The sequence below is a fragment of the Cheilinus undulatus genome, linkage group 8 (assembly GCF_018320785.1).
Source record: "Cheilinus undulatus linkage group 8, ASM1832078v1, whole genome shotgun sequence".
In the NCBI taxonomy this organism is placed as follows: domain Eukaryota; kingdom Metazoa; phylum Chordata; class Actinopteri; order Labriformes; family Labridae; genus Cheilinus; species Cheilinus undulatus.
Window position 1 is genome coordinate 7,373,631 of NC_054872.1, and position 22,431 is coordinate 7,396,061.

The 22,431-nt window shown below is 39.3% G+C and overlaps 1 protein-coding gene across 1 annotated transcript in view; it reads left to right on the forward strand.

The window, feature by feature from the left end:
• Positions 1-22,431, forward strand: part of adgrb1a (adhesion G protein-coupled receptor B1a) — a 151,601-nt gene that overhangs the window by 95,968 nt on the left and 33,202 nt on the right. The window contains exons 16-21 of the mRNA XM_041793579.1: positions 1,693-1,796; positions 6,567-6,669; positions 6,759-6,909; positions 6,993-7,062; positions 7,487-7,553; positions 10,933-11,018. Of these exons, the coding sequence (XP_041649513.1) occupies positions 1,693-1,796; positions 6,567-6,669; positions 6,759-6,909; positions 6,993-7,062; positions 7,487-7,553; positions 10,933-11,018 (581 nt within the window). The remainder of the gene's footprint in view (positions 1-1,692; positions 1,797-6,566; positions 6,670-6,758; positions 6,910-6,992; positions 7,063-7,486; positions 7,554-10,932; positions 11,019-22,431) is intronic.

Below are 22,431 nucleotides of genomic sequence, written 5' to 3' on the forward strand. Positions count from 1 at the left end.
CGCCACTGTTCCAAGTTTTCCCCATTTGTGGATACTAGCTCTCAGCATAGTTGGCTGGAGTCCCAGTGCCTTAATGTCCTTGTAGCCATTTCTGGCCTGATGGATGTCACTGACTTTTGTTCTCATCTGTTCTTAAATTTCTTTAGATGGAAGCATGATGTGTTGCTTTTTGAGATCTTTTAGCCTACTTCACTTTGTCAGACAGGTGTATTTAAGGGATTTACAGGTCAGGCAGAAATCAGGCCTGGGTGTGGCTGGTCAAACTGAAATCAGCTTTCCAACAAATATGGTCAATCATGGTTAAATCATAGTTTAACAAGAAGGGTGGGGACTTTTTCACATGGGGCCAGGAAGGTCTGGATGGCTTTTTCCTTGAAACATTTAAGGGTGACGCATATGCAACATAAAAGAAAAATCCAGTTTACGTTGTTTGTCATTTATTTGTGGCTGTGATTGGATTAAGATGCTACAAACCACATCCAAATAGCACTGGGCTGGCCTGGTTAAATTTGACTGATGGTCGGTAGATTTATTGGAGATTCTCTGTAGAAGACTGAAGATTCCATGTCACTTCTGCTGTATCCTTTTAGTTAGATTTCATAATCCTGGATCTTCATTCCCTGTTCTGCAACATTAAAAAGCCTTACATTTCCTAGTAATGTGTGTATCTGAGACCATGCATCTTTTTTAGAGCAACAACCCCCCATTACTCCCATAGTCAGTGCCTGCTGTCAGGCTCTTTCTGTAGCTGTATATGATTTGTAAGATCTTCAAATATGAATGAGTACAGTGATTTAGTTGACACAGTTATATTTCTAGTATTAATGACACAGCAGAAACATAAAAATATGAGAGCTTGGAGGATTCAGAGCTGTCTCCTCTCACTGTAGAACAGATCACTGGTGCAGATTTGAGCTTTTGGACTTGTGATGGTTCAGTTCAGCTGGCAGGAGCTGCCTGCTGACTCCACTGTAAGAAAATTTGGCTGGTGCAACAGGAAACATGTTATCAAACCAAGCACTGCCCAGAATTAAAAAGGATGTCTTTATGTGTTGGCTCTCTTTAAAGGCACCTATAAACTAGTGTCATTGTTGAGTATCTTTAAAGATTGTCCATGATAGTAACAATGTTGAGAAAACACCACTGAATGTTCCAGTGTTGTAGTTTCAAATTCCCACAGTTTGGATTCCCTCAGACATTTCTGAGGTTAAGAGACTCTGTGTTTTTCCAGTTTGATAGAAGACTTCATTCTCAGCGTGTTTAAAGCGTTAGTGATGGTGTCTGTGCTCTGTGGCCTCTTAAAAAGCCTGACAGAGACTGAAGTGATGCTAAAGAAAATGTAGTCCACTGCATCTGAACCATGAGTGACCCAGTTAGGAGGTGAGCTCCCAACAAATGGAGCCAGCAGGGAATTTTTCTGCTTTTGTATTCATGGTCTGACAGCTCCTGTCAAAGTCTGCACACACCACGGATCTGGAAGTTTCTCTCCGACTTTGTTTTGGAGCTTTTTCACTACATTTCGATTCATCACACTGCTGATGTGAACTCTCAGACACTCGTGTAGAATAAGATGACATTTTGAGCTCAGGTAAACAAATACAACTGCTGAATCATGATGGTGTCATAAGAAGACGAGGAGACGTGACCGCAACACTCCTTCACTTCCTGTTTGCTCTGTCTTTTGTTTTTCAGAACATGGATAAGACACAGCTGCCGTCTGTGACGCTGATCGTCGGCTGTGGAGTCTCCTCGCTCACTTTGTTACTACTCATCATCATCTACGTATCTGTCTGGAGGTGAGACAAAGTGCCATGGTTGGTCTGGTTCTGCTGAGCATTTAAGACTTTATGACTGTACTACATTAGAAACACTCGGGTTTATTTGCAGTCAGCACATAGAAAAAACAAACATTCTAATGTTTCCTGGTGTAAAACATTCAGGTCACTACAAGTAATAGGTGCTGGTGGTAAGAGCTGCTGTGATGCTGAATGCCTGTTTCTCCTTGAATGTTTCACCTCTTAGCTCTTAAATAGCTCTTGAATTATTAGACATTTATCCTTTTTTTCTTTAAATATGCAACAGCAGCATCAGTGACAAGTGTCTTGAGATAACTTCAGTTGTGAACTGGCACTACACAAACAAAGACTGATTGCTTGATTGATTGATTAACATCATCTATACAGTCTCTTCATTCATTTTTAATAAAAAGTACCAAAACCGTTTAGGTCCAGGAACTTCTCTTCATGGACCTAAAGAGTCCCTTTGGCCCACTGAGGTCTGCTTTTTCTACCAAGGCCTAAAGTCCTGGGAAGACTACTCAGATAGGCATCCTGGCACTGCCTGGTTTCAATAAGTAAGGGTTAACGCCCAACAAGGTGTCCAATTATCAGGGATTAATTGATGACGTTGAGGCCTGAACTGTCTGACACCCAGTGCCTCCACGAAGCCCATTAATCCTGATGATTGGACACCCCGTTGGGCATGAACCCGCTTATGTTCACTTGCACAAAAAAAAAAAAAAAATCACTTATTTATCATTTCATATGTTTGCCGATCAAAATAGACAGTTTAACTGAAGCATTGTAAATTTTGGCTGCTATTTTTAGTTTTAGTCTCAGTCTTAGTCTTTAGATGAAATGTCTTTGTTCTAGTCACATTTTATTTATTTCTACTCTTTTTAGTTTTAGTCGACGAAAACTCAAGAATATTTTAGTGTAGTTTTAGTCAATAGAAAGTCTTAACATTTAAGCTTTCTTTTAGTCCAAGCATTTTTTTTTTCTTGCCTACATCTGGTTCCAAACCACAGTAGTGTGTTTTATGCACTCTGCTTAACCTGGGGTCCCCGCTTTCTACAACTGAGAGGCAGAATAGATTTAGATGCATTGTTTTTTTGACAGTTTTACCCACAAAGGAAAAATATCATGGATGTTGAATGTCCTACAAAAACTAAACTACATTTTAGTCTTTTTTAAGTCATCTTGACAAAAACTAAACTTAGTTTTTGTCAGTTTTAGTCATCACAGATCTATTTTTGTAAGTCTTAGTCTAGTTTTTGTCATGGAAAAAAAGGCTGTCGATGAACATTTTTAGTCAGAGTTTTAGTCAGCAAAATTAACACTGAACTAAGCAACAATTCCACTTTCCTAGCAACGCCTGAGGGCTTGACTAATAACTGGAGTACTCATTCCAATCCCATAACGTTCTTAGGGAATGTAAATGTAGTTCAGTACTCCAATAAATAGGCCGGGCCGTAGATGTGGAGGCATAACAGAACAAAAAACTAGTCCGCTCAGCTCACTTTCTTAATGTATTTATCAATGAAAAGGCATGAAGATGAGGGAGACAAAGAGTCGTCTGTGATCAGACTATAAACCTGTAAGTTAACGTGGACGGTCATCTGATAGAAAAGTTCAGTTTAGCAAACCAGCTCTGTTTAAATGAACAGAATAATACACCCTTCAGCACCTCCATATCAAAGAGGCTAAACGGAGCTGTCCACACCCTGCAGGTGCTGATTCCACATTAGAGACACGTCAGTATTTATCAGATATTATCATGCTGGTTTATCAGAAGTGTTTTCTTTGGCTCTACAAAAATAATGGTTTCTTTTCTTTTCTCTTGTGTTATTTAAATCTTCTGACAATAGTTGAAAGAAGTTAGAGCAGGATCAGTGTTAAGGAGAGCCTGGAAATAGGTTGTGTGCTTTTTGTAGCATGTGTGTTATGATGCCATCATGTGATGTTCAGGGGATACTCATCTCACTCCTCACAGCATCCCAGTCGATAAAGCTGGCGTATTCACCAAATTAATGAAAATATGATGTTGCTTAATTTTGGCAGTCTGTATTTGTAGTTGTAATTTTATGTAGTTTTATAAAGGATCTACACAGTCTTTATACACTACTTTGTTTTAGTCATACAACTCAAGTTTGCATGTTTTAAGTATTTATTTCAGCAGCAAAACAATATGATTCTGGTAGCGGGGCTCAAACCTTATAACTCGGAGCTTATTTATTGTATGTACACAAAATTAGTAGTGATGGCCTATTTAAAACCCTGTCAGAGCTAGGGATGTAGATCAAAACCTGAGTACGTAAAGTCCCGGTTTGTTTATTACAAAAACCTGAACTCATTAACTCTTGCTTATTAATACTGCTATCCAGTCTCAGAGGATCTGTGATCAGCGTTTGGGTATTTCGAAAAGAGAATTACACATTATTAGTTCCTTTCTAAAAAGTAACTTTACTTAGTCACTCACAGCTGAAAGTAACTAGCTACATTACTTTTGCATTACTCCTTGTCACCTGAGATCTTCTGTAACTTTTATTGCCAATGAAAAATACAATGTTAAACCTTGTTTATACCCACATTAGTGAAATGTAATGTAATGGCACTATTTTGTGTAGTTAGAGGCGTAAGGATACATGAGTGATGTCAACACATGAAGTGATGTTACCAGACAGGATTTAGAGTATATGTGCTCCACGAGTCAAGTCCATCTTTCATGTGTTAGGATAAGCCAAGTCGGGTTATTAAAGCCGAATAAAGACAGTCACTACATCCTGATAATTTCACACCCTTATTCTAATAAGGAGGACATTAAAAATATCTTTTGTTTCTGTTCTGATTATAAAAAATGTGACAGCAAGGTAGTGAAAATCAGGCTAAAACAGCACCTCACAGAAATATGTGTCTAGAACAATGCTACAGACGGTAGTTTTTCTCCCACCATAGCTGTATGCTGCCAGCCTGCTTCAGGCCTATTCATCTCAGCTTTTGTCGTTGCCTGTTATTGTCGTTGAGAATCATGCGTTGGCTGCTTGGTAGGTGTCGGCCTCATGCAGTTATCTTGAGCCTCACCTGGGCCCTGGGGGTCTTCAGGTAAGAGCTTTGTGTCGCTGCCTTTGCAGGTGTCTGGACAGTATCAATGCAGAGTTCACACAGACCAGACAGAGAGAGATTTCTGGTCTGGGCACAGTTTTAACTTCATTGTCACATTATTGTCCTTTTGTGCATCACTCCAAAATAGTGTTCATATCTCCACACATCTAAATACTTCCTTATTTGGACTGCTTTACTGTTTCCCCCTTCCTCCTCTAAGGACTTGCGCTGATGTGTCAGTCACCTGGATTCTTTACCTCAATGCACAAAAGTGGGCGCTTGATTTTTGTTCTCTGTGCTGCCATTTTACTTGAAGTTGGAGCATTTGCAAGTATCAAGAGTATTATTTTATAGTAAATGTTATGTCATAATTTTTCTCTGAAGTATTTCAGAGTCTCTTTGTCGCTTAAACTCCACAAGAACACCGGGTGATAGAAGGGTGTCTTCTCTAAATGGCAACAAGATCCAGACTCTGGTGGTGGTGGTGTTGCCTGCTAATGTCATCTGAGGCTGATTAGATCAACAGTGAACACCAGGGTTGAGTAAACAATGACTTAAGATGTAATCTAAAGGTGCTGATTTGGCTCAGTTGTTAGAGCAGATGCCCATATTGCTGTGGGATCAGTTCCTGGTGTTAGTACAGATTTGGTGGACGTCTTCCCCCATATCTTGTGTCTCTTTTCAGCTGTCCTATCAAAAAAAAAAAAAAAAAGAAATTTAAACAAAACACAGATGTTGTCTGAGACTGACAGGGTAACGAGGCTGACCAAACTGTGACGACCAGGGCTGATGGCTCATGGTGTTGTCTTGTAGACAAGGCGGTGAGAGGTGGAGGGTCGCTTGCAACCATGTTGTGAATGAATTGGTGGAGGAGGAAGCCACATTTTAATAAGGGCAGCAGCACTATGATAGCCTAACAGTGAAGAGTGGGGCAGCATTGAGCATCAAATTAAACCTGTGGTTCCCCTTAAATGTTGGCAGAAAAAAAAAAAAAAAAAGATTCTGGCTTGTCTGAAGGTAGCATGAACCTAAACACTGACTTCAGACAATTGTCTTCCTAACCTGCTCAGATCAGCACTGAAAAGTGCTCCCAAACTTTGCAGCAACTCCTGTTCTTTAAAGATCATAATCCAGTGTAGAAATCTGTGGTGGAATCAGCAAAGAAGAAGGCAAGTAGCTGAATCAACAAGCAGACAAATTATGATGATTTTAATGTCAGCTCAGTAAATTAAGCAATTGTAAATAAAATGTCATGATTTCTTCAGGAAAACAGAAATGTAGTTTCTGCTGAGAAACCTCAATAACAGCTCTGAAGATGAGGAATGTGTTTGTTTTTCAGGAGTATAAAACAGACTGAATCATAACTGTTAAACGTTTTAACCCCGGCTCTACTCTGTACTTCTGCTATAAATGAGCAACACAGTGGCATGCAGCACTGCAGGCTACACCTGAAAAGTTCCAAGCATGCCAAAAATCAGAGACTTTCTGAGGGTTAGATCATTTACGGCAGAACTTAAGCTTGATCCCAGTTCCTGCAGTGAAACCTCTTAGAGTACCTCATAAGGTTACTAGTTCCTGGTAAAGTTCCTGCTGTTGCAAACCTCCTAATCTTGTTTAAATGCAAAACCCCATTTGGAACTTCAATGCAGTTTGTAATTGTCCTTTTTTTATCCATCTTACCTGCAGGTACATCCGATCAGAGCGCTCAGTCATCCTCATTAACTTCTGCCTCTCCATCATCTCTTCCAACGCCCTTATTCTCATAGGACAGACTCAGACACGGAACAAGGTAAGGGTCAGTCTTAAAACTAAAGAACCATCTTTGTTTAATCAGTATGAACCTGATGGGATCTGATCTTTTATTTCCCTTTATTCCAGATCTTATGCACGCTGATCGCTGCGTTCCTGCATTTTTTCTTCCTGTCGTCGTTCTGTTGGGTGCTAACAGAGGCATGGCAGTCATACATGGCGGTGACAGGCCGCCTCAGGAATCGTATCATACGCAAGCGTTTCTTGTGTCTGGGCTGGGGTAGGACCACATTTCTGCTTCATGTCTTTGCATCCATGCGGTCTTTATCTTGTGTTAATGAACATTTTTGTTGTGTGAACCAGGTCTCCCTGCTCTGGTTGTGGCGATCTCAGTGGGATTCACTAAAGCAAAAGGATATGGAACACCAAGCTAGTAAGCATGCTCTCCTTTAGCTCTTCTGTATTTAGTGCACACATTTTCATAAACATTGTTATTGTGGTCAAAATCAAGACTGAAATCATTTGTTGTTTCAGTCATGAGCTCAGAAGTCATTTAAGCCAGGACTGAAGTCAGATTCAGTTTCTTTAGAATTCTTCTATTGTTTTTGCATAAATGTAATTCATTCTTTAGGGTTTAAATCTGCAGTGAAATTAACCTTTTCCCTTTCTGCCTCATCCATCTTTTACCATCCTCATCCATGTCGTGCAAACGCTCCTCTGCTTTCACCTCATTCTGTCCCTCCTCTTTACAACCCCACACTTCTCCCCCTCCTCATCTCTCCTGCCACCTCCATCATCTCCAAATCCTCCAATCACATCCCTCCATTTCTCTGTCTTCCTGCTCCTGTCCCTCCTAGCTGCTGGCTCTCTCTGGAAGGAGGTCTCCTCTATGCATTTGTTGGACCTGCTGCAGCTGTTGTCTTGGTATTTCCTCTTTTCCTTTTTAGTGTTTCAGTGTCTTTTTTTCACCTCAGATAAACTGCACAGAAGGGAGATTTTTACTAAAATCCCATAAAGTCATGCCATTATTCTTAAAAATACAAACTTAGTCTGCATATATCCATGCAGGGATCTTTAAATGTTAGGAGGTTTGCAAATGAGCCAATTCAACACACTTAAAACATAGGTTTAAATAAAACAAATGCATTAAAGTGAATTAAAAGAATCTGGCTGTTATTTTAATCATTTAACATTAAACAATGTTTGTAGAACCTTAGATTATACCTCTTTTAGATTTATAGGTGTAACACTTACATTCTCTTCCTTTTTCTAATTTACTTTATCTGTTTTGCCCCAAATAATCTTAAATTCCTGTTCAGGATCCTTCCTTTCCTTGATCTTCTTTCCCAACTTAATCATTCCTTATCAACGTTTTACTTTCTTCCTTGCTTCTTGTTGTCCCCTCAGCATCCTCCTTTCCTCATTAACTTATTCATTTTATATCCTGATGCTTTCTTCCTTGTTTATTTTCTCCTTTTCTTCCCTTCTACCTTCCTTTCCTTGTCAGTTTCCCTTCTTTGCTTTACTGCCTCCTTACTTCCTTCACTGAGATGTAACCTAACCCTTTTTCCTTCTCCTTTCTGCTCCTTATGTCTTTCTTTTCTTGCCTTGATTCTCATTTTGTTTTCCAAGTTTTCTGTCCTCTTATATGCAACTTTTCTTTTTTGCAACATTTGTTTGCTCTCTTGTCTCTTTCTTGATGTCGTGCATCCCTTCCTTGCCTTTCCCTTTCTTATTTCCTTCCTAAATCCAATGTAAAACCAGTCATATTTTATCGTGAAACCTCTATAGCATTTTCATAAATTTAAGAAATCTTGCAAGATGTAAAACAAGTGGTTGCAGCTAATTTAGTTGCTGCGCACTAAAGGTGGTTGTCTATAGCCTATTTTACCACAAGCCTCACACGTCTCTCGACCAAAACAGACAAGAAAAATATCAACAAAGAGCCATATAGTTTACTAGCATTTAGCAGAGAGTTAGGTATAATAGCACCACCTGGAGTGGGGTGTGGATACCGTGTAGAAGCCTTTTTTTCCCACTTTCCCAGACAAAAGGTTGCAGACAATATTTCAGTGTTAATTTTAGCAGCTTTTTAAATTTAGTCCTAATCGTAGCCTTTGGATTAAAATGCCTTTTAGTCATTTTTTACCTCAGTAGTTTTAGTCTAATTTTATTCTGGGTATTGTGAGGCCATGTGTTTAATGCTGAGTGCTCAGGAGAGCGGGGATGGGAAGGATCACTAGGCCTGGATGTTGGCCATCAGGATGCCTGAGCTGTGCAGGACCAGGGTTAAAGAGCCGATCGAGCATCTGCTCCCATACATGACCTCTAGTTTTATCAATAACAGCACTTGTATTTTTGTCTTTACTTTAGCTAACTTAGTCAGCTAAATCATTAGGTTAATTTAACAGTTAAACACTTTAATTACTGTCCGCTCAGTTCTCCTTCCTCTGACTTTAAAGGAAAATAAAGACCTGATATTTCACCAGATCAATCATACAGTAGAATGATAGGTTTTATAGCTGTGGTCCTGTGATGTCTGATTATCATGGCTGTTTTTTATAGAGAAAGACCAAACCGTAGTAAAGTCAATCAGTATTTATCACAGATTAAATAAGAGAGCCTTCGTAAATGACTGATTTCTATTTGGTTGAATACTGAAGTCATTTCCGTGAATGCTTCATGTACGTATCCAATGCTTTAACATATATGACATAATACAGGAGTTGAGAATTGTACAGTGTGAATTTGTCACATCAAAGATGGAGAATGAGTTTTTTTACTGGTGATGAACTGAACTAAATTAGGAAATATGGCCGATGATACGTTTATCTGGTTTTAAAATACACTCAGAAACTCCCAAACAGATTTAACAATCACAGATCGATATTTATACAGATAAGCTAAAGTAAAAAGAAGTAAAGGAGTCTCTGAAAAACTAATCTAAAACTTATTCAGTCTCACATGATGGATGACTGATGAACCGGGCTGATTTTTGTCTTCAGGCTATTCTTTATTTACCTGATATCAGACCATTATAATGTCAGGAAACTCGATTTATGACCACATGTAACTGTCCACAGTCCATCGTATCTTTAGGAAAGTTATGGATCTCTGTCTAGTCCAAATATCTCCAATTTGAGCAGATATGAGTCTGCTTTCCTCTTTTTCATCTGTTTCCCATACTGTTTTGCTATTCAGCCCGACTGCCCGGGCCTTGAGTTTGACACTCCTGCTCTATAGCATTACACCCCTACAGACTACCAATTCAGATGCAAGCAACTGAGGATGCCATCTTTGATCATTTAGCAGCTAATCACGCACATCCCTACTTTTTATTAAAGTGCAAATGTATTAACTTAAGACTTGAATTTGTATCAAGAATGTACAAAGTGTTCCTTTTAAGATTGTAACCACATAATCTTTTATATTATAACAACATTTTAATAATAATAATAATAATGGAGAACATTCTGGTTATCTGTTTGGGAAATAAACATAGGACAAAATTCAGTTTTGAACAAATGTTAACCAAATTAGTGACTTTATACCTGAGTTTTAGTCTGGAATCCTCTGTCTTCATGCTGCTGTTAAGGAGGAACATGTCAGTCACATTGATAGTTTACTAAAAACTGATATAGTGCCTATCGAATCCCCCTTCCCCTCAGTGTAACCTACATCTGAGGTAAATCCCAGCCATAAAGTCCGGAGGACCACAGTGTCCTTATTCCACTTATTAAATCCATTAGTTACACTTTAAGTGAATCACCTCGCAGTGCTTCTCTCCTACCTTTACTCAGAGAAGAGCTAGGCTTGTTTAGTGCCTCTGCTCCTCTTATAAAGAGCTCGTGCTCCAGTTGGCAGCGGCCCACTCAGAACAACTTCAGAGCGACTTGTACTACAGATTTTTTACACACTGGGAATCCTCAAAGCAGTCAAATAGTAGGAATTACTACAGGCCCAGACATCCCCTCCCCCTCTTTGATTCCACATGGCTCATATTTTATGTATGTTTTTTTTTTCCTTCAGCATGCAGTCTCTTTTAAAAAGTGTAATATATTAGCAATCCATCGTTTCATCTATTTTTAAGCTCCATCGAGTGCCTGAGAGTTTTTCCGTCACTAACACTTCAGATGGTCGTTTTTTCTCTGCAGATCAGAGCTTACAGTAAGTACAGATGCTGTGTGTGAGAGAAGCATGGAGGAGTTCATCTTCATCATCTTCATCAGAATAGATCTGCATGCTCTGAAGTGATCAAACTGTCTTTGCTCTGCTTTAATCCTGTGCCTCTTCTCTTCGACAGGTTAACATGGTTATTGGGATTCTCGTTTTTAACAAACTGGTGTCCAAAGACGGCATTACTGATATGAAACTAAAGGAGAGGGCGGGGTATGCCTTATACCACACATCCATTTTACACAGCGACCTATAACCAGCCTGGCAGCTCAGCAAAGGAAGAAATATTTGAGCCTTTTCAGACTTTGGTTAGAAGTGAATGACAATTCAACAATCGGATTGTGATGAATGCAAAAAAAAAAAAAAAATGAAGCAAAAGTTAAGAAACTTGTCTGAATCAACCAAGCATGAGATTGAAACATGTCTTCTAATCCAGCTGAGATGGGATCGGTCATCCGAATCATAAAGTTAAAGAAAGTTGAAAGGATGAGAGAAATATAAGGAAGGCTGTCTGGTTATTGGTCCTGCACAGACTGAGCAATATGATGACTCATCTCATTGCTTTCTTTTAAGTTTTCAACATGTTGCATTTTCCTCCAGCTGCTCTTTGTTTTGCAGGTGTTGCTATTAATGTAAAGTTCTGTAAATCCATCCATGTCTTTTTCTCTTCTTTTGTTGTTTCTGGTAAAGGGAAGCAGGGCATCACAGCAGCACAGTCCTCTGAAAAGAGCCTTAAAATGATGAAAGAAAACTTCTCTATCTCTGACCACAGGTTCTGTAGGTGATACTTTACCAGAGTAAGATGCTGATGTTACTAAAACCAGAGGCCAGAGCAGAAAAGGAACAAACCAGAATGTAATTTTAGAATCAGCTTTGTCTTCCTGCTGTTAGGCTGTGGTTTGGTAAGGCATTGTTATGACCGGATATATAGAGTTGCAATAAACCAGCAATGGTCTGCAACTATAACTCATAAAAAATATTCCTAGCTGTATTAAAGGAACACTCCAATATACTGGAAGAGTGACTGCCTAGAGTCTTAACATCCCTGGTCTTTTGTTTTGATAGCAAGCTGTGCAAAAGTGATGATTTATTTCCAGTTGAGTCTGCAGACACAGGCTTGTTTTAGAGGGAGAATCATCTCATATCACCAGGGTATCCATTTAAATTAGGGCTGTCAGCATTAATGCACTGATCTCTATTAATTAAAGGGAAATTTCAGTATTTTTTTGCAGTGGGGTTGTATGAGGTATTTAGCAGTAGTAGTTACATAAGCCCCCAGTGATTTCAGTGAGCATTGCTCCTTTAAAAAGGACTCGCTGGTTGTAGAGGCCAGGAAGCTAGGCTGTACAGTGTGATAGATGGGTATAGTTTGTCTGTGGAATTTAATGACTTTTTGGAAAAAATGGGCCATGAAACAATGCTGGCTCAAACATACACAGTGTCAAAAAATTTTGAAGCATTTTATTTTATACCCAGAGAGCCTCTGTGTTTTCATCACTAATTTGTAATGCAAGAGCACATAACCGGTCGCCAAAGCCTGCATTGTAAAATAGTAACTAAAGCACAAAGGCATTCTGAGTAGAAAAAAAAAAAAACTAGTAGTAGTATGTATGTTTGAGCCTACATTTTTTTGTGGTCCATTTTTACCAAAAACTTGCTTAATTCCACAGACAAACTGCACCCGTCTACTAACCGTATAGCCTAGCTTCCTAGCCGGTACAACGAGTTAGCCTTTTTAAAGGAGCAATGCTCGCTGAAATCCCTTGAGGTTAATGCCACTTCTGCTGCTAGGTACCTCATACAATGCAACTTCAAAAATACTGAAATCTCCCTTTAAGGTCCACAATCAATGTGTACATTTTTTATCACAATTAACTGCATGACTTATTGACCCATTCAGCAGATTTGACCCCAGAATGAATAGCTTCCAGTGAATGCTGAAGCTAATGGGGATCCAAAAAAAAACAAACAAATTTTGGTTAAGCCCCATCAGCGCCTCCTTGCAGCCACAGTGATGAAAAAGAGTCAATCACTGCTCCTTAACGTCTCAGTTCATTGAAAAAACCCCTCAAAGACAGCTCAATGGACAAGTCAAAGGTCCTTTTAAATCCATAACAAATTCCTTTTACCAAGGTGAAGTTTATGCCATAATTTTCAGTCTACCTAGAGCTAATTATGTTTAAAAATAAAAATAGGTTCACATCCAAACAGGAAGTCAGGTATCCCCAAGGACGCAGACATCAGACATTCGTACACGTGCGTAGTTCACATGTCTGTAAGCTCATGTGCATTTGGGTCAATCAATCAATCTTTCTTTGTATAGCACTAATTTATAACCAAAGTTATCTCAAGACACTTCACAAAGAGGGCAACTTTATCTAAAAGGTAGTGTTACCGCCTCTAACCATCTTTATCATTCAGAGACCACTCCCATCCTCTCCTGCGCCTGCACTGCCTCGCCTCCGAAAGCTTTAGTAACACCGTATTTTAATGCTTGTTATCTTCTAAGCTTTGGGTTATTTGGTTAAGCAAGGCCTCCTTGCTGCCTCCGTTTGCGTCAGGCCCTTTGTTTTTAAAAAAATGTTACTATTTCTTGCTATCGTTCCTCTTCCAAAAGCTATAACTGAAAGAAGTGGACGGCATCAAACAATTTTGCTAGTGCATGCGCCAGTGGCAGTCAGCTGCCCATGAACTTAAAGATATGTCAACGTCACATGCATTCATGGGGTCTGATGGGGTCTTGAAGACAAATTGAAGTATAAAATCAACAAGTCATGTTCTCGAAATGTTTAAATATGTTCCTGAGTTTTGTAGCGAACTTACGACACTGGCAACGTTAGCTTGTATAATCCAAAAGTAGCACAATGCTTTCTGAATTGGGAAGACACAATGTTGGTTTGTTTTCCTGCTACCAATGAAACACACCAGTGTCTGACAAAGCAGAGACTCACATTTTTGAGCAGGCTAGGTACAGGTGTTTAGTCCACATATAGGTTTGATTGACAGCACAAACAAACCTGAAGTTCACATCAGTCAAACCTAACAGATTAGATGTAAAAGCACCCTTAAATGAAGTTCACTAGTCTGCATCTTCACCGTGAACAGTGAAGATATGGCAGCTACATCGATATCACCTTTGAACAGGTAATTTTTGCCTTGTGTTTTAGATTGGTGTCTTATATTAAATTGTTGGAGTGTTCCTTTAAATGCCGGATCTGTATGCAAGAAAAGATAGAGTTCACATTTGTGTCTGTAAGTGCTGGTGTCTTGAATCCAGTCCCAGAGCTCAGCTGTACCCTGCTGCCCTTTACCCTGCAGGCTGTTCTGTCTCCATCAGCATCGTTGGTGCATTCAAATGTTATTTTCTTTCTCTCTCTGAAATGTTTTCTTTCTCCAATGATCACGTTGTTCTACTGTACTTGTTTTATTTTGATTTGCTGTCTGAATTGTCTTGCGTTTGCACAGAATCCCCTCTCTCTCACTCAGGGCTCTCCAATCAGGAACACATCAGAGTCAGAAGCCCCCTCCCATGTCATCAGTGATTGGGTAATAAAAGACCTGGCCGTCCCACTCTCCTCTTAATGTAGAGCTAGCAGCCCCGCCCATCACCAAACCTGCTGAATCCTCTAAAAGCCCCTCTGATTGGCTTCCTAGCTGCCCCTGCCTATTACCCCCCTATTCTAATATTGACCTTTAATTTAAGCTAGCTGCTGTGAGCTGATAGACAATAACACATCATTGCCTCAGGCTCTCTTCTGCTTTTAGACAAACTGAGGCTGGTCTTTCACAGTAACACGTGCTAGTTAAAGAGCAGCAGTAGCAATGTTTGCCTTTGACTTGACTGGTGTGGGAATATGTGTGTGTGTATGTGTGGGTAGTATGGTTATTCTATGACTGCAGGGTATGCTCTGTTTTCTACATCTGATGGAGTAACATGTGCAAACTTGGTCTGACTGACAGAGAGGCTCAGAAAGAGTTTGATCTTCTATGCTACTGTCTGAATGTCACCACTGACTCCCCTCCTTTTCTGATATTTTTCCCAGGTTCTGAAAGCATTATTTAAGTAACTTTGATTCATTCGTCATGGGTTAGGCAGGACTCACTCTTCAAAATAATCGTGCCAATTTTGGATCAGATTCAAAGTCAGCAAAGGCCTGATTATCTGATGGTTTTGAAGATTATCTTAACAGATTTTGCGACAGTGTGAAGTGTTTTAAGAGTGATAGTACCCTCCCCGATCTGCTCCATAGATGCTCAGGGCCACTCTGATTTGAAACTGTAATTAATAGACATGCTTAATATTTGCAATCAGAAATGGTAATCCTAAATGTGAAGCATAGAGATAGGTGGATGTCAGAAATGGAGGATAAAGGACCTGTTTACATAGCTGGCTTTTTTAGAGTTAAGTTTACTTTTTTAGCTGTTTTACTTCTCGCCAGCACTTATTCTTGCTACATTACAAAAAGGAAATCACACTGTCCTTGGTTAATCTGTGATGTTTTAAAATAGTTCCATGTGCTTCATATTTCCATATTTCAAGGAAATATCAAACAGTAGACATGCAGATGATGTAAAGGAATCTTGTCCTGACACAGGCAGCAGCTGCTAACCTGAAAACTACCCTTGAGAAAAGATGAAGAAAGCAGAGTCAGATCTGTGTCTGTTTTCCTTTTATTGTCAGAAGTCCCGCCCCTTCTGTCTCTTGATCGGCAAGTCAGGGATTGGTGACATTGACAAGTGCAGCGCTGTTCCAAAAGTTGAACAGTTTCCAACTGAGGGCACTTTGAGCACAGTGACAAAAAAAGCTGAAGCTGAGGGCGCTTTATCCACCCAGACTGCTGAGCGCCAACCTGACACACCAGATGGATTTGTTTTTACACATCCGTCTAGAAAAACTTCCATAGACAGCATTTGGGAAAGAGCAGAGCCTTTGAAAAGTAACTCAAAAATACCACCATAAATAGAAATCACTATGGCTGTATTAAGTAGTGTACAGCTAGTCAGAATGAGCTTGTTTTTTACATATCAATGAACTTGGATGTCTACATCATAGAGTTTTAAGAATAGTGGACAAAGCTTCTGTGACATCAGCAGGTTGATTACAATAGGTGGACTCAAATAGCTTTTGAAACCAATCCATGGCAGCCTTCATATTGAAATCGCTGTCTCAACCGAACTTTGGATCATCTTAACGACAGACAAGAGCCCGCCCACTGAGGTGGACTTCCTGTCAGCTAAGCTATCGCTAAAGCTAGCCTTCTGGTGGTAGCGCCTGCCTGGCAAGCGTGATTTCTGGTGTTTCTGCAGCCAGCCTCAAGTGGACACTTCCATATTGGCTTCATTGACCGGAGGTTGTTGCTTGGTCTACATGTACATACCGCTTCAGCCGCTGCTGTTCACTAGAGAGATGCTGCATATGGGTGCCATGTTGAAGAGATGCAGTCCTGGTTGAATGTGTGTATGATGGCAGAGATAAAAATGCCTGCAACTCACTGAAAAAAGGATGCAATTTTCAAATCCTTTGTTTTTCCACAAAGTTCAGACATTCATTTATGATATGGGTTACTTGAACTAAAGAGAAACACAAGTTTTCAGGATAAAATTATATGCAATTATGGGCAAGGGTGTCGTGGTGCCTGCAGACGTGGTTATACTTGATTTAGTTTATCCAAAAATAGGCTGTTTTTCTGTACTTTTTTCCCATGACTTCCACTGCTTTACTTCAGGTAGTAATAATATTATAAGATTATTATAAAGGAAGCAAGGGGATACAAATCACTGCTGCCAGCTCTTTTTAGATCACATATACCCCAGAGAACCTCTAAGTATGACCTGCCCTACTCCGCTTCTGAAGGTTTACCCAGTCTTAGCCAACTAATGATAGCAAAAGTCAGTAAGAGGCAGAATAAGATGGGTCATAGTGTTCATGGCAGGTTGTGGAGACCCATGCAAGAAAATAAAGATGGGGTTGAGAAGTTTGTGAACTCTATGAAGACTATAGTCAGCATTGGAAATATTATATGTTGGCATAACCTTTCTTGTAGCCTTTAATACAAATGTTACTGCCTGTTCTTTCGTGATTCTCCCTTATTTGATTTAAGAGAAAGAATTTAGGACTGTAAACCTTCATTTTTCATTAGTTCAAGTATCCTGGATTATAAATGCATGTTCAAAGTTTGTGTATAGCAAACAACTTGAAAACAGATTATTTTTTAGTGAGCTACTAGCAGTTTAAAGGTAGAGTGTTTGATTTTCTGAATATAGAAGATACTTTTACTTTAAATAAGCCTTTTATTCAAATATTGCATCTTGCATGTTTCTACTGTACCAAAGAAGGAACTAAATAACAGCTATACATTTTTAAAACTTCAGCTGGTTTCCACTGTTACCACCTGAAGTGAGTCATCTAGAATCCAACTGTTCGATGTCATGAATATTCACAGTTTTATCCACTGTACCTTTAATTGTTGACCATATCTGTAGTCATCAGCCATGACTGCACCTCTTCAACATGGCTCCCACATGATTCATCTTTGTGTAGATAGTTTATAGATGGATGTGGCAGGAAGCTAACAGCTAGCTATATTCAGCTAAAGTTGCATTTTACAGTGTGAGATTTTTCGTGTTGAGACTGTAGACTCCGCTTGTTGGTGTGCTTTGTTGGTCAGCTCGTTGCACATCACGTACTTAAAAACAGACTAGTTAAATCTTACATTTCTGTCGCCACTCCATCTAACTGATGTGCTTTGTGTTTCTCCAGACCCTTTAGTCGTTACGTTCTCTGTACTTGTCTCGATAGTGTGAAAAACAGGAGAGATGAAGGACTTTAACTCTGTTTGGTGACCAGCCTCCACCCACTCACCTCTCCTGCATGTGTTTTTCAAGGTTCAAATTCAAAACATGTTAAATGAAGCTAATTAATTTGTGCAGCATCTAATTAAGAGCACAGCAGCATCTGCAGCAGGCCAGTCGGCTCACACCTTAGAGACGGACCTCGCCGCCGAGTCTCCTTCCCCCACAAATTAGAGGCTAATTCTCAGTGAAAATGAAAACAGACAGCGGGGGCAGCACTCCAACCCACGCCGGAGTTAGTTTGGTCTCAAACAAAGGCTTAAATAGCTGCATTTAAAGGTATCAGTATGTAAATCTGATTTAAAGCTTTTAGACAAAACGTGTTTGAGTGAGCGTGTACAAGTCTTATAGCGTTTCTTTATTCAGAAGCTGCTAGAACATCTTGTACAGAAGTTATGTTCCACTCAAGGACCAGATCAATTTGATGTTTATTTGTATTTGATCTTAATTTTTTCAGCCTAATGCATCTCAACCTGCCCACCCAGCCACCCACCTTTGGCCCCTGGATCCTTAAGTCCATGGAAACAGTGGTGTTTTTCCAAAAGACCTGATTGCTTTTTAATATCACTGCCTGAGGCCTACATTTAGAGGCTGTATTGCCCTTTTACTTGAAATTGAATTTCTTCCATTATGTGATTTTTAATCCAGACGTCCAGAGGCTACAAAAATCGATTCTCTGGGCTCTTCAGCTTTAATTGTTGTTTAGCAGGAGGCCGTATGGTGACAAATTACTTTGTTATAAATTGTCAATATTTGTGCTGTAGTCTGTTTTTGTCCTGCAAAAACGTTTGAGATGTTCGTTTACTGAGGCATAAATGGAGAAATGGAAATTTTTGGAGCTTTGGGTGGAAAATGAAGCGATGTTGTTAAAGTGATGATGTCTGGAGATTAGACTGGTGCTGTTAGGAATACACATAGAGAGGGAATATGTATGTATTTTATTCTTCAGCCAACTTAAGGACCCTAGAAGTTCCAAAATAGAAGTAGTACCTTCACCTACAGAGTCAATTTGGCCTTTTTTTGTTGCAGTGGCATACTTTATTTAAAGATTTTTATCCTAAAACTTGCAAAATTAAAGGTTGATGTACCATTTTTTTTAGATTTGATGTACTGTAGCTTCAGACAGAGGCATCACGTTTCAGGTTGTCCATCCATCTGTCCGACTATTCGTGTGAATCCAGTGTCTCTAGAAGGATTTTCTTCAAACCTTCATCCTGACCCAAGGAAGAACTTTGATTCTTTGAAGTCAAAGGTCAAGGTCATTGGGCTCCACATTCAGCCCTAGTTTAAACAGCCCATTCTTCTCGACTTTCACTGTCCTACAAATAGGAACTTGGGTGTACAATTTCCAGATGATAGCTCCAGTTTGTTTTTAAGAACTATTTTTAGACTTTTTTTTTTTTTTTTTTTTTTTTTTTTTTTCTTAGATAGTACAGTGGATAAAATCTGCCACATAAATGCCTGATTCGTCCACATTTAAAACGAAACCTAATGCCTAGATTTTGATAATGAGTGAAATATTTTGCTTTCCATCTCAGCTGTTTGATTTTGAATGACTCTATAACATCTCACCTTAAAGTATGGTGTATTTATCTCCTTTTTGTTGCTTTGTCACTTTTTTTGCCCATAGAGTTTATTGTATTATTCTGACAAAGTTTTTAATGCTGTTGTCTTCTCATATTTTAAACATTGAAGTCATTTTCTCTGGTGTAACCCGTTTAGACCAGATGCAACATTTGCATATTCGTTTAAGACTGCAACATATGCTCATTTTGGAAGTTGCCATTGTTTTTGAAGAAGTGTGGCTCAGGAACCAAAATTGTATTTAAATCAGATGGGATGACAAAAGGATGTCTGGCCTCTTTAGTCTTCATACAGAACAGTAATTGGATTGAAAAAATGTCAAAATTGAGCATTAATACAAATTATGGCCGACAACATAAGCTGAGAAGCCGACTCAGGCAGTCATTAAACAAGGATTTAAAATATAGCCAAAAAGTACATAGACAATTACGCAGATTATGATGTGACCACAGACCTGCTAGTCAAAGCTCATAACATAAGGGACATGTTTGAAAAGCAGGAAGAAGGTGCATTTGTTTATGAACTTAGGGTTAAAAGTCATTTTTGCCAGTCATTGTGCTTTTTCATATCTCAGTCTGTTTCTAAAGCTGAAGAGAAAAGGTTTCAGCAAATGTTGAAATTCTGTGCATTATCAAATCTGCAGCAAGGTGGCTCTCTTCTGGCAAGAGCAAAGCAGAGTTAACTTCATACAACGTAATACAAACTATTGAAGAGTATGCGCTATGCATCCTTAAGGAGCGCCCAAAGTCACAGGTATAATGCTAACTCGATGGATAACTTCAATTATGGTGCAAATGTGTCTTACATCAAAAACAACAACAAACCACCATTAAACAAGCAAAAGGACCCCAGCAGGGATTATTGTACAACATGAAGTGCAACTTAACACTGCCCAAGGGCATGATGGGGAAACTCTGCCCATACATCCCCCAAATTTGAAATTGCAGCTCTGATCACTTGACTCTTTCATAGTTAAACTAAAACTGATGAATCAACACTGTGGAAGACCATTTTACTCAGAATACTATTAAAATTACACTTTGGGATTAAAAATCAACTCTGTATTGTTTGACAATGCTAACATAACTCTCCAGTTTTTGCTGTTTTGGAGTGAGATATGGAATCATTCTCTCTCTATGTGCTACCGTGTAGTTAACAATGGTTGTAAAAGTACAAGGGAACTGTTGCCAAGCAAAATAACAGTTACTCTGGTTAAACTTTATCCAGTAATGAGTGAAAGTACAGATTTCAAAAGTACAAGTGCTCAAAACCAAAAAAAAAGGAAAAAAAAAAACTACTCAATTACAGTTACGTAGGTGAATGCAATTAGTTATTTTCTATGCCTGACTAATTGGCAGGCACCACTTCATTATTTATGACTTTTTTATGAGCTCCAAATCACATTTAAAAAGTATGACCACTTTGAAGCCTTTGGTTAGCTTTTAGTCTATTACAATCTATGACTGCTGACACCTGGACTAGTTACTGGCTTAAATGTAGTCTGCTGACTAAAGACATTTTTCTTCATTTTAATTTTTATTTTAATTAAATGTATTCATATCTCTTTGTTTTATTTTCTTTAAAACTTTCAGTGAATCCTTTTTAAACTGAGTTTAGTAAAAGGTTGCAGGTCAAAAGGACGTTGCTGATTCCTTAATAAGGAGCTGCATATTTTCTCCAGTAGCTCATGTCTTCTACCGGCTCCCATTCCGTCATTCAACAGTGTTAATAACGTCTATAGACAAAGAACAGCCTCCTCTTTGCAACTTTCTGTGAGAGTGAGCAGCTGTTGACAGTTAACTGTGACTAAATTATTTTTTCATAATTTAACACCTGTAAACAGTGAAAGTTTTTATCACGACTGACTGAAGATGTCTGCTTTGTGAGTGTTGACTGAATAGACTGAAGAAGTCTGTAGCTTGACTGTGTTTGCAGAGGTCTGGGATTTGTTTGAATCAGGGCTGGGCAATAGATAGCGTATTTTATGCTTACTGATACGTCTCCAAGGAATACACAAGGCCTTGCACTGAAATGTAACTATAAACAAGGTGCTTTGTTTTGCATGTACATTTTGTTGATATCAACCATGGTATATAATAGATAAGGGCCAAAATCTGTACTTACAGCACTGTGCTGAAGAGATCAGTTGGAAAAGTTGCACTCTCCTCTACTTGGCACAGCCCCATGACACATGAGCTTGAGCAAATAATCTCAAAATATGAAGGGCTCTGTAGGATGGGTGGACCAGTGATTTTTTCTTTTTAAAGAAGGTAGAGTCACAGTGTCATCTTTATGGATTGTGTTGTCTTTCCAGGGTAGGGCTGTTTCGCTTCATACTGCAAATTTTTGCAAACTTAAATAGAAGAACTAATGCATTAGACTCAAAGTGAGAGGTTCAATTGTGTGACATATGTTGTCAGAACACAAACCAGAAAATGCATGTAGGACACTGATGTGGCTAAGTGGGTGCAGGGGTGTCCATGTGCAGGGGCTATGGTTCTACTGGCCGATACTGGTCGTGGAATTGATTCCCGGTCTCATCATTTTTTGGTGCATGTCTCGCCCCAATCTCTCTCCCCATATTTCTTGCCTCATTTCAGCTGCCCTATCAAAAGAAAGGCAAAGATGCCCAATAAACATAATCTAAAAATGCATCTAAAAGTAACAGACTTAGGGCCTTTACAGGAGTGACATCTCTTGTGGTCTTCAAGGTTCGACATGTTGTGCATTTGAGAACTCTTCTAAATTCCCTGGTTGAGCTATTGCTGCCTTTCTATCTGCTGGAGCTAGCTTGGTCTTTCACCTCTGACCTCTTCCATCATCAGGGCATTTTGGCCCAGAGAACTACCGCTCTCTAGATGTCTTGTCTTATTCTAAACCATTCTCCATAAACCAGATGGTTGTGAGGATGTGAAAATCCCAGTTGATCAGCAGTTTTATGAAATACTATTTTCTTCCTCTGATGCTCAAACACATCGTCTTGTCTACAAACTAAATGCAATGGTGGCCAGCATGCTATTGGCTGATTAGATTTGGTGAAGTAGGAGTTGAGTCTGTATTGTGATTGGCATCCCTTGAAAATCTTAAGATGGGAGTTTTGGTCCACATTGCCCAGCCCTGGTTTGTCAGGGGTTAGCGCTGTTGCCTCACAGTAAGAAGGTCCCTGGTTCTCTTCCTGGTCAGGGCCTTT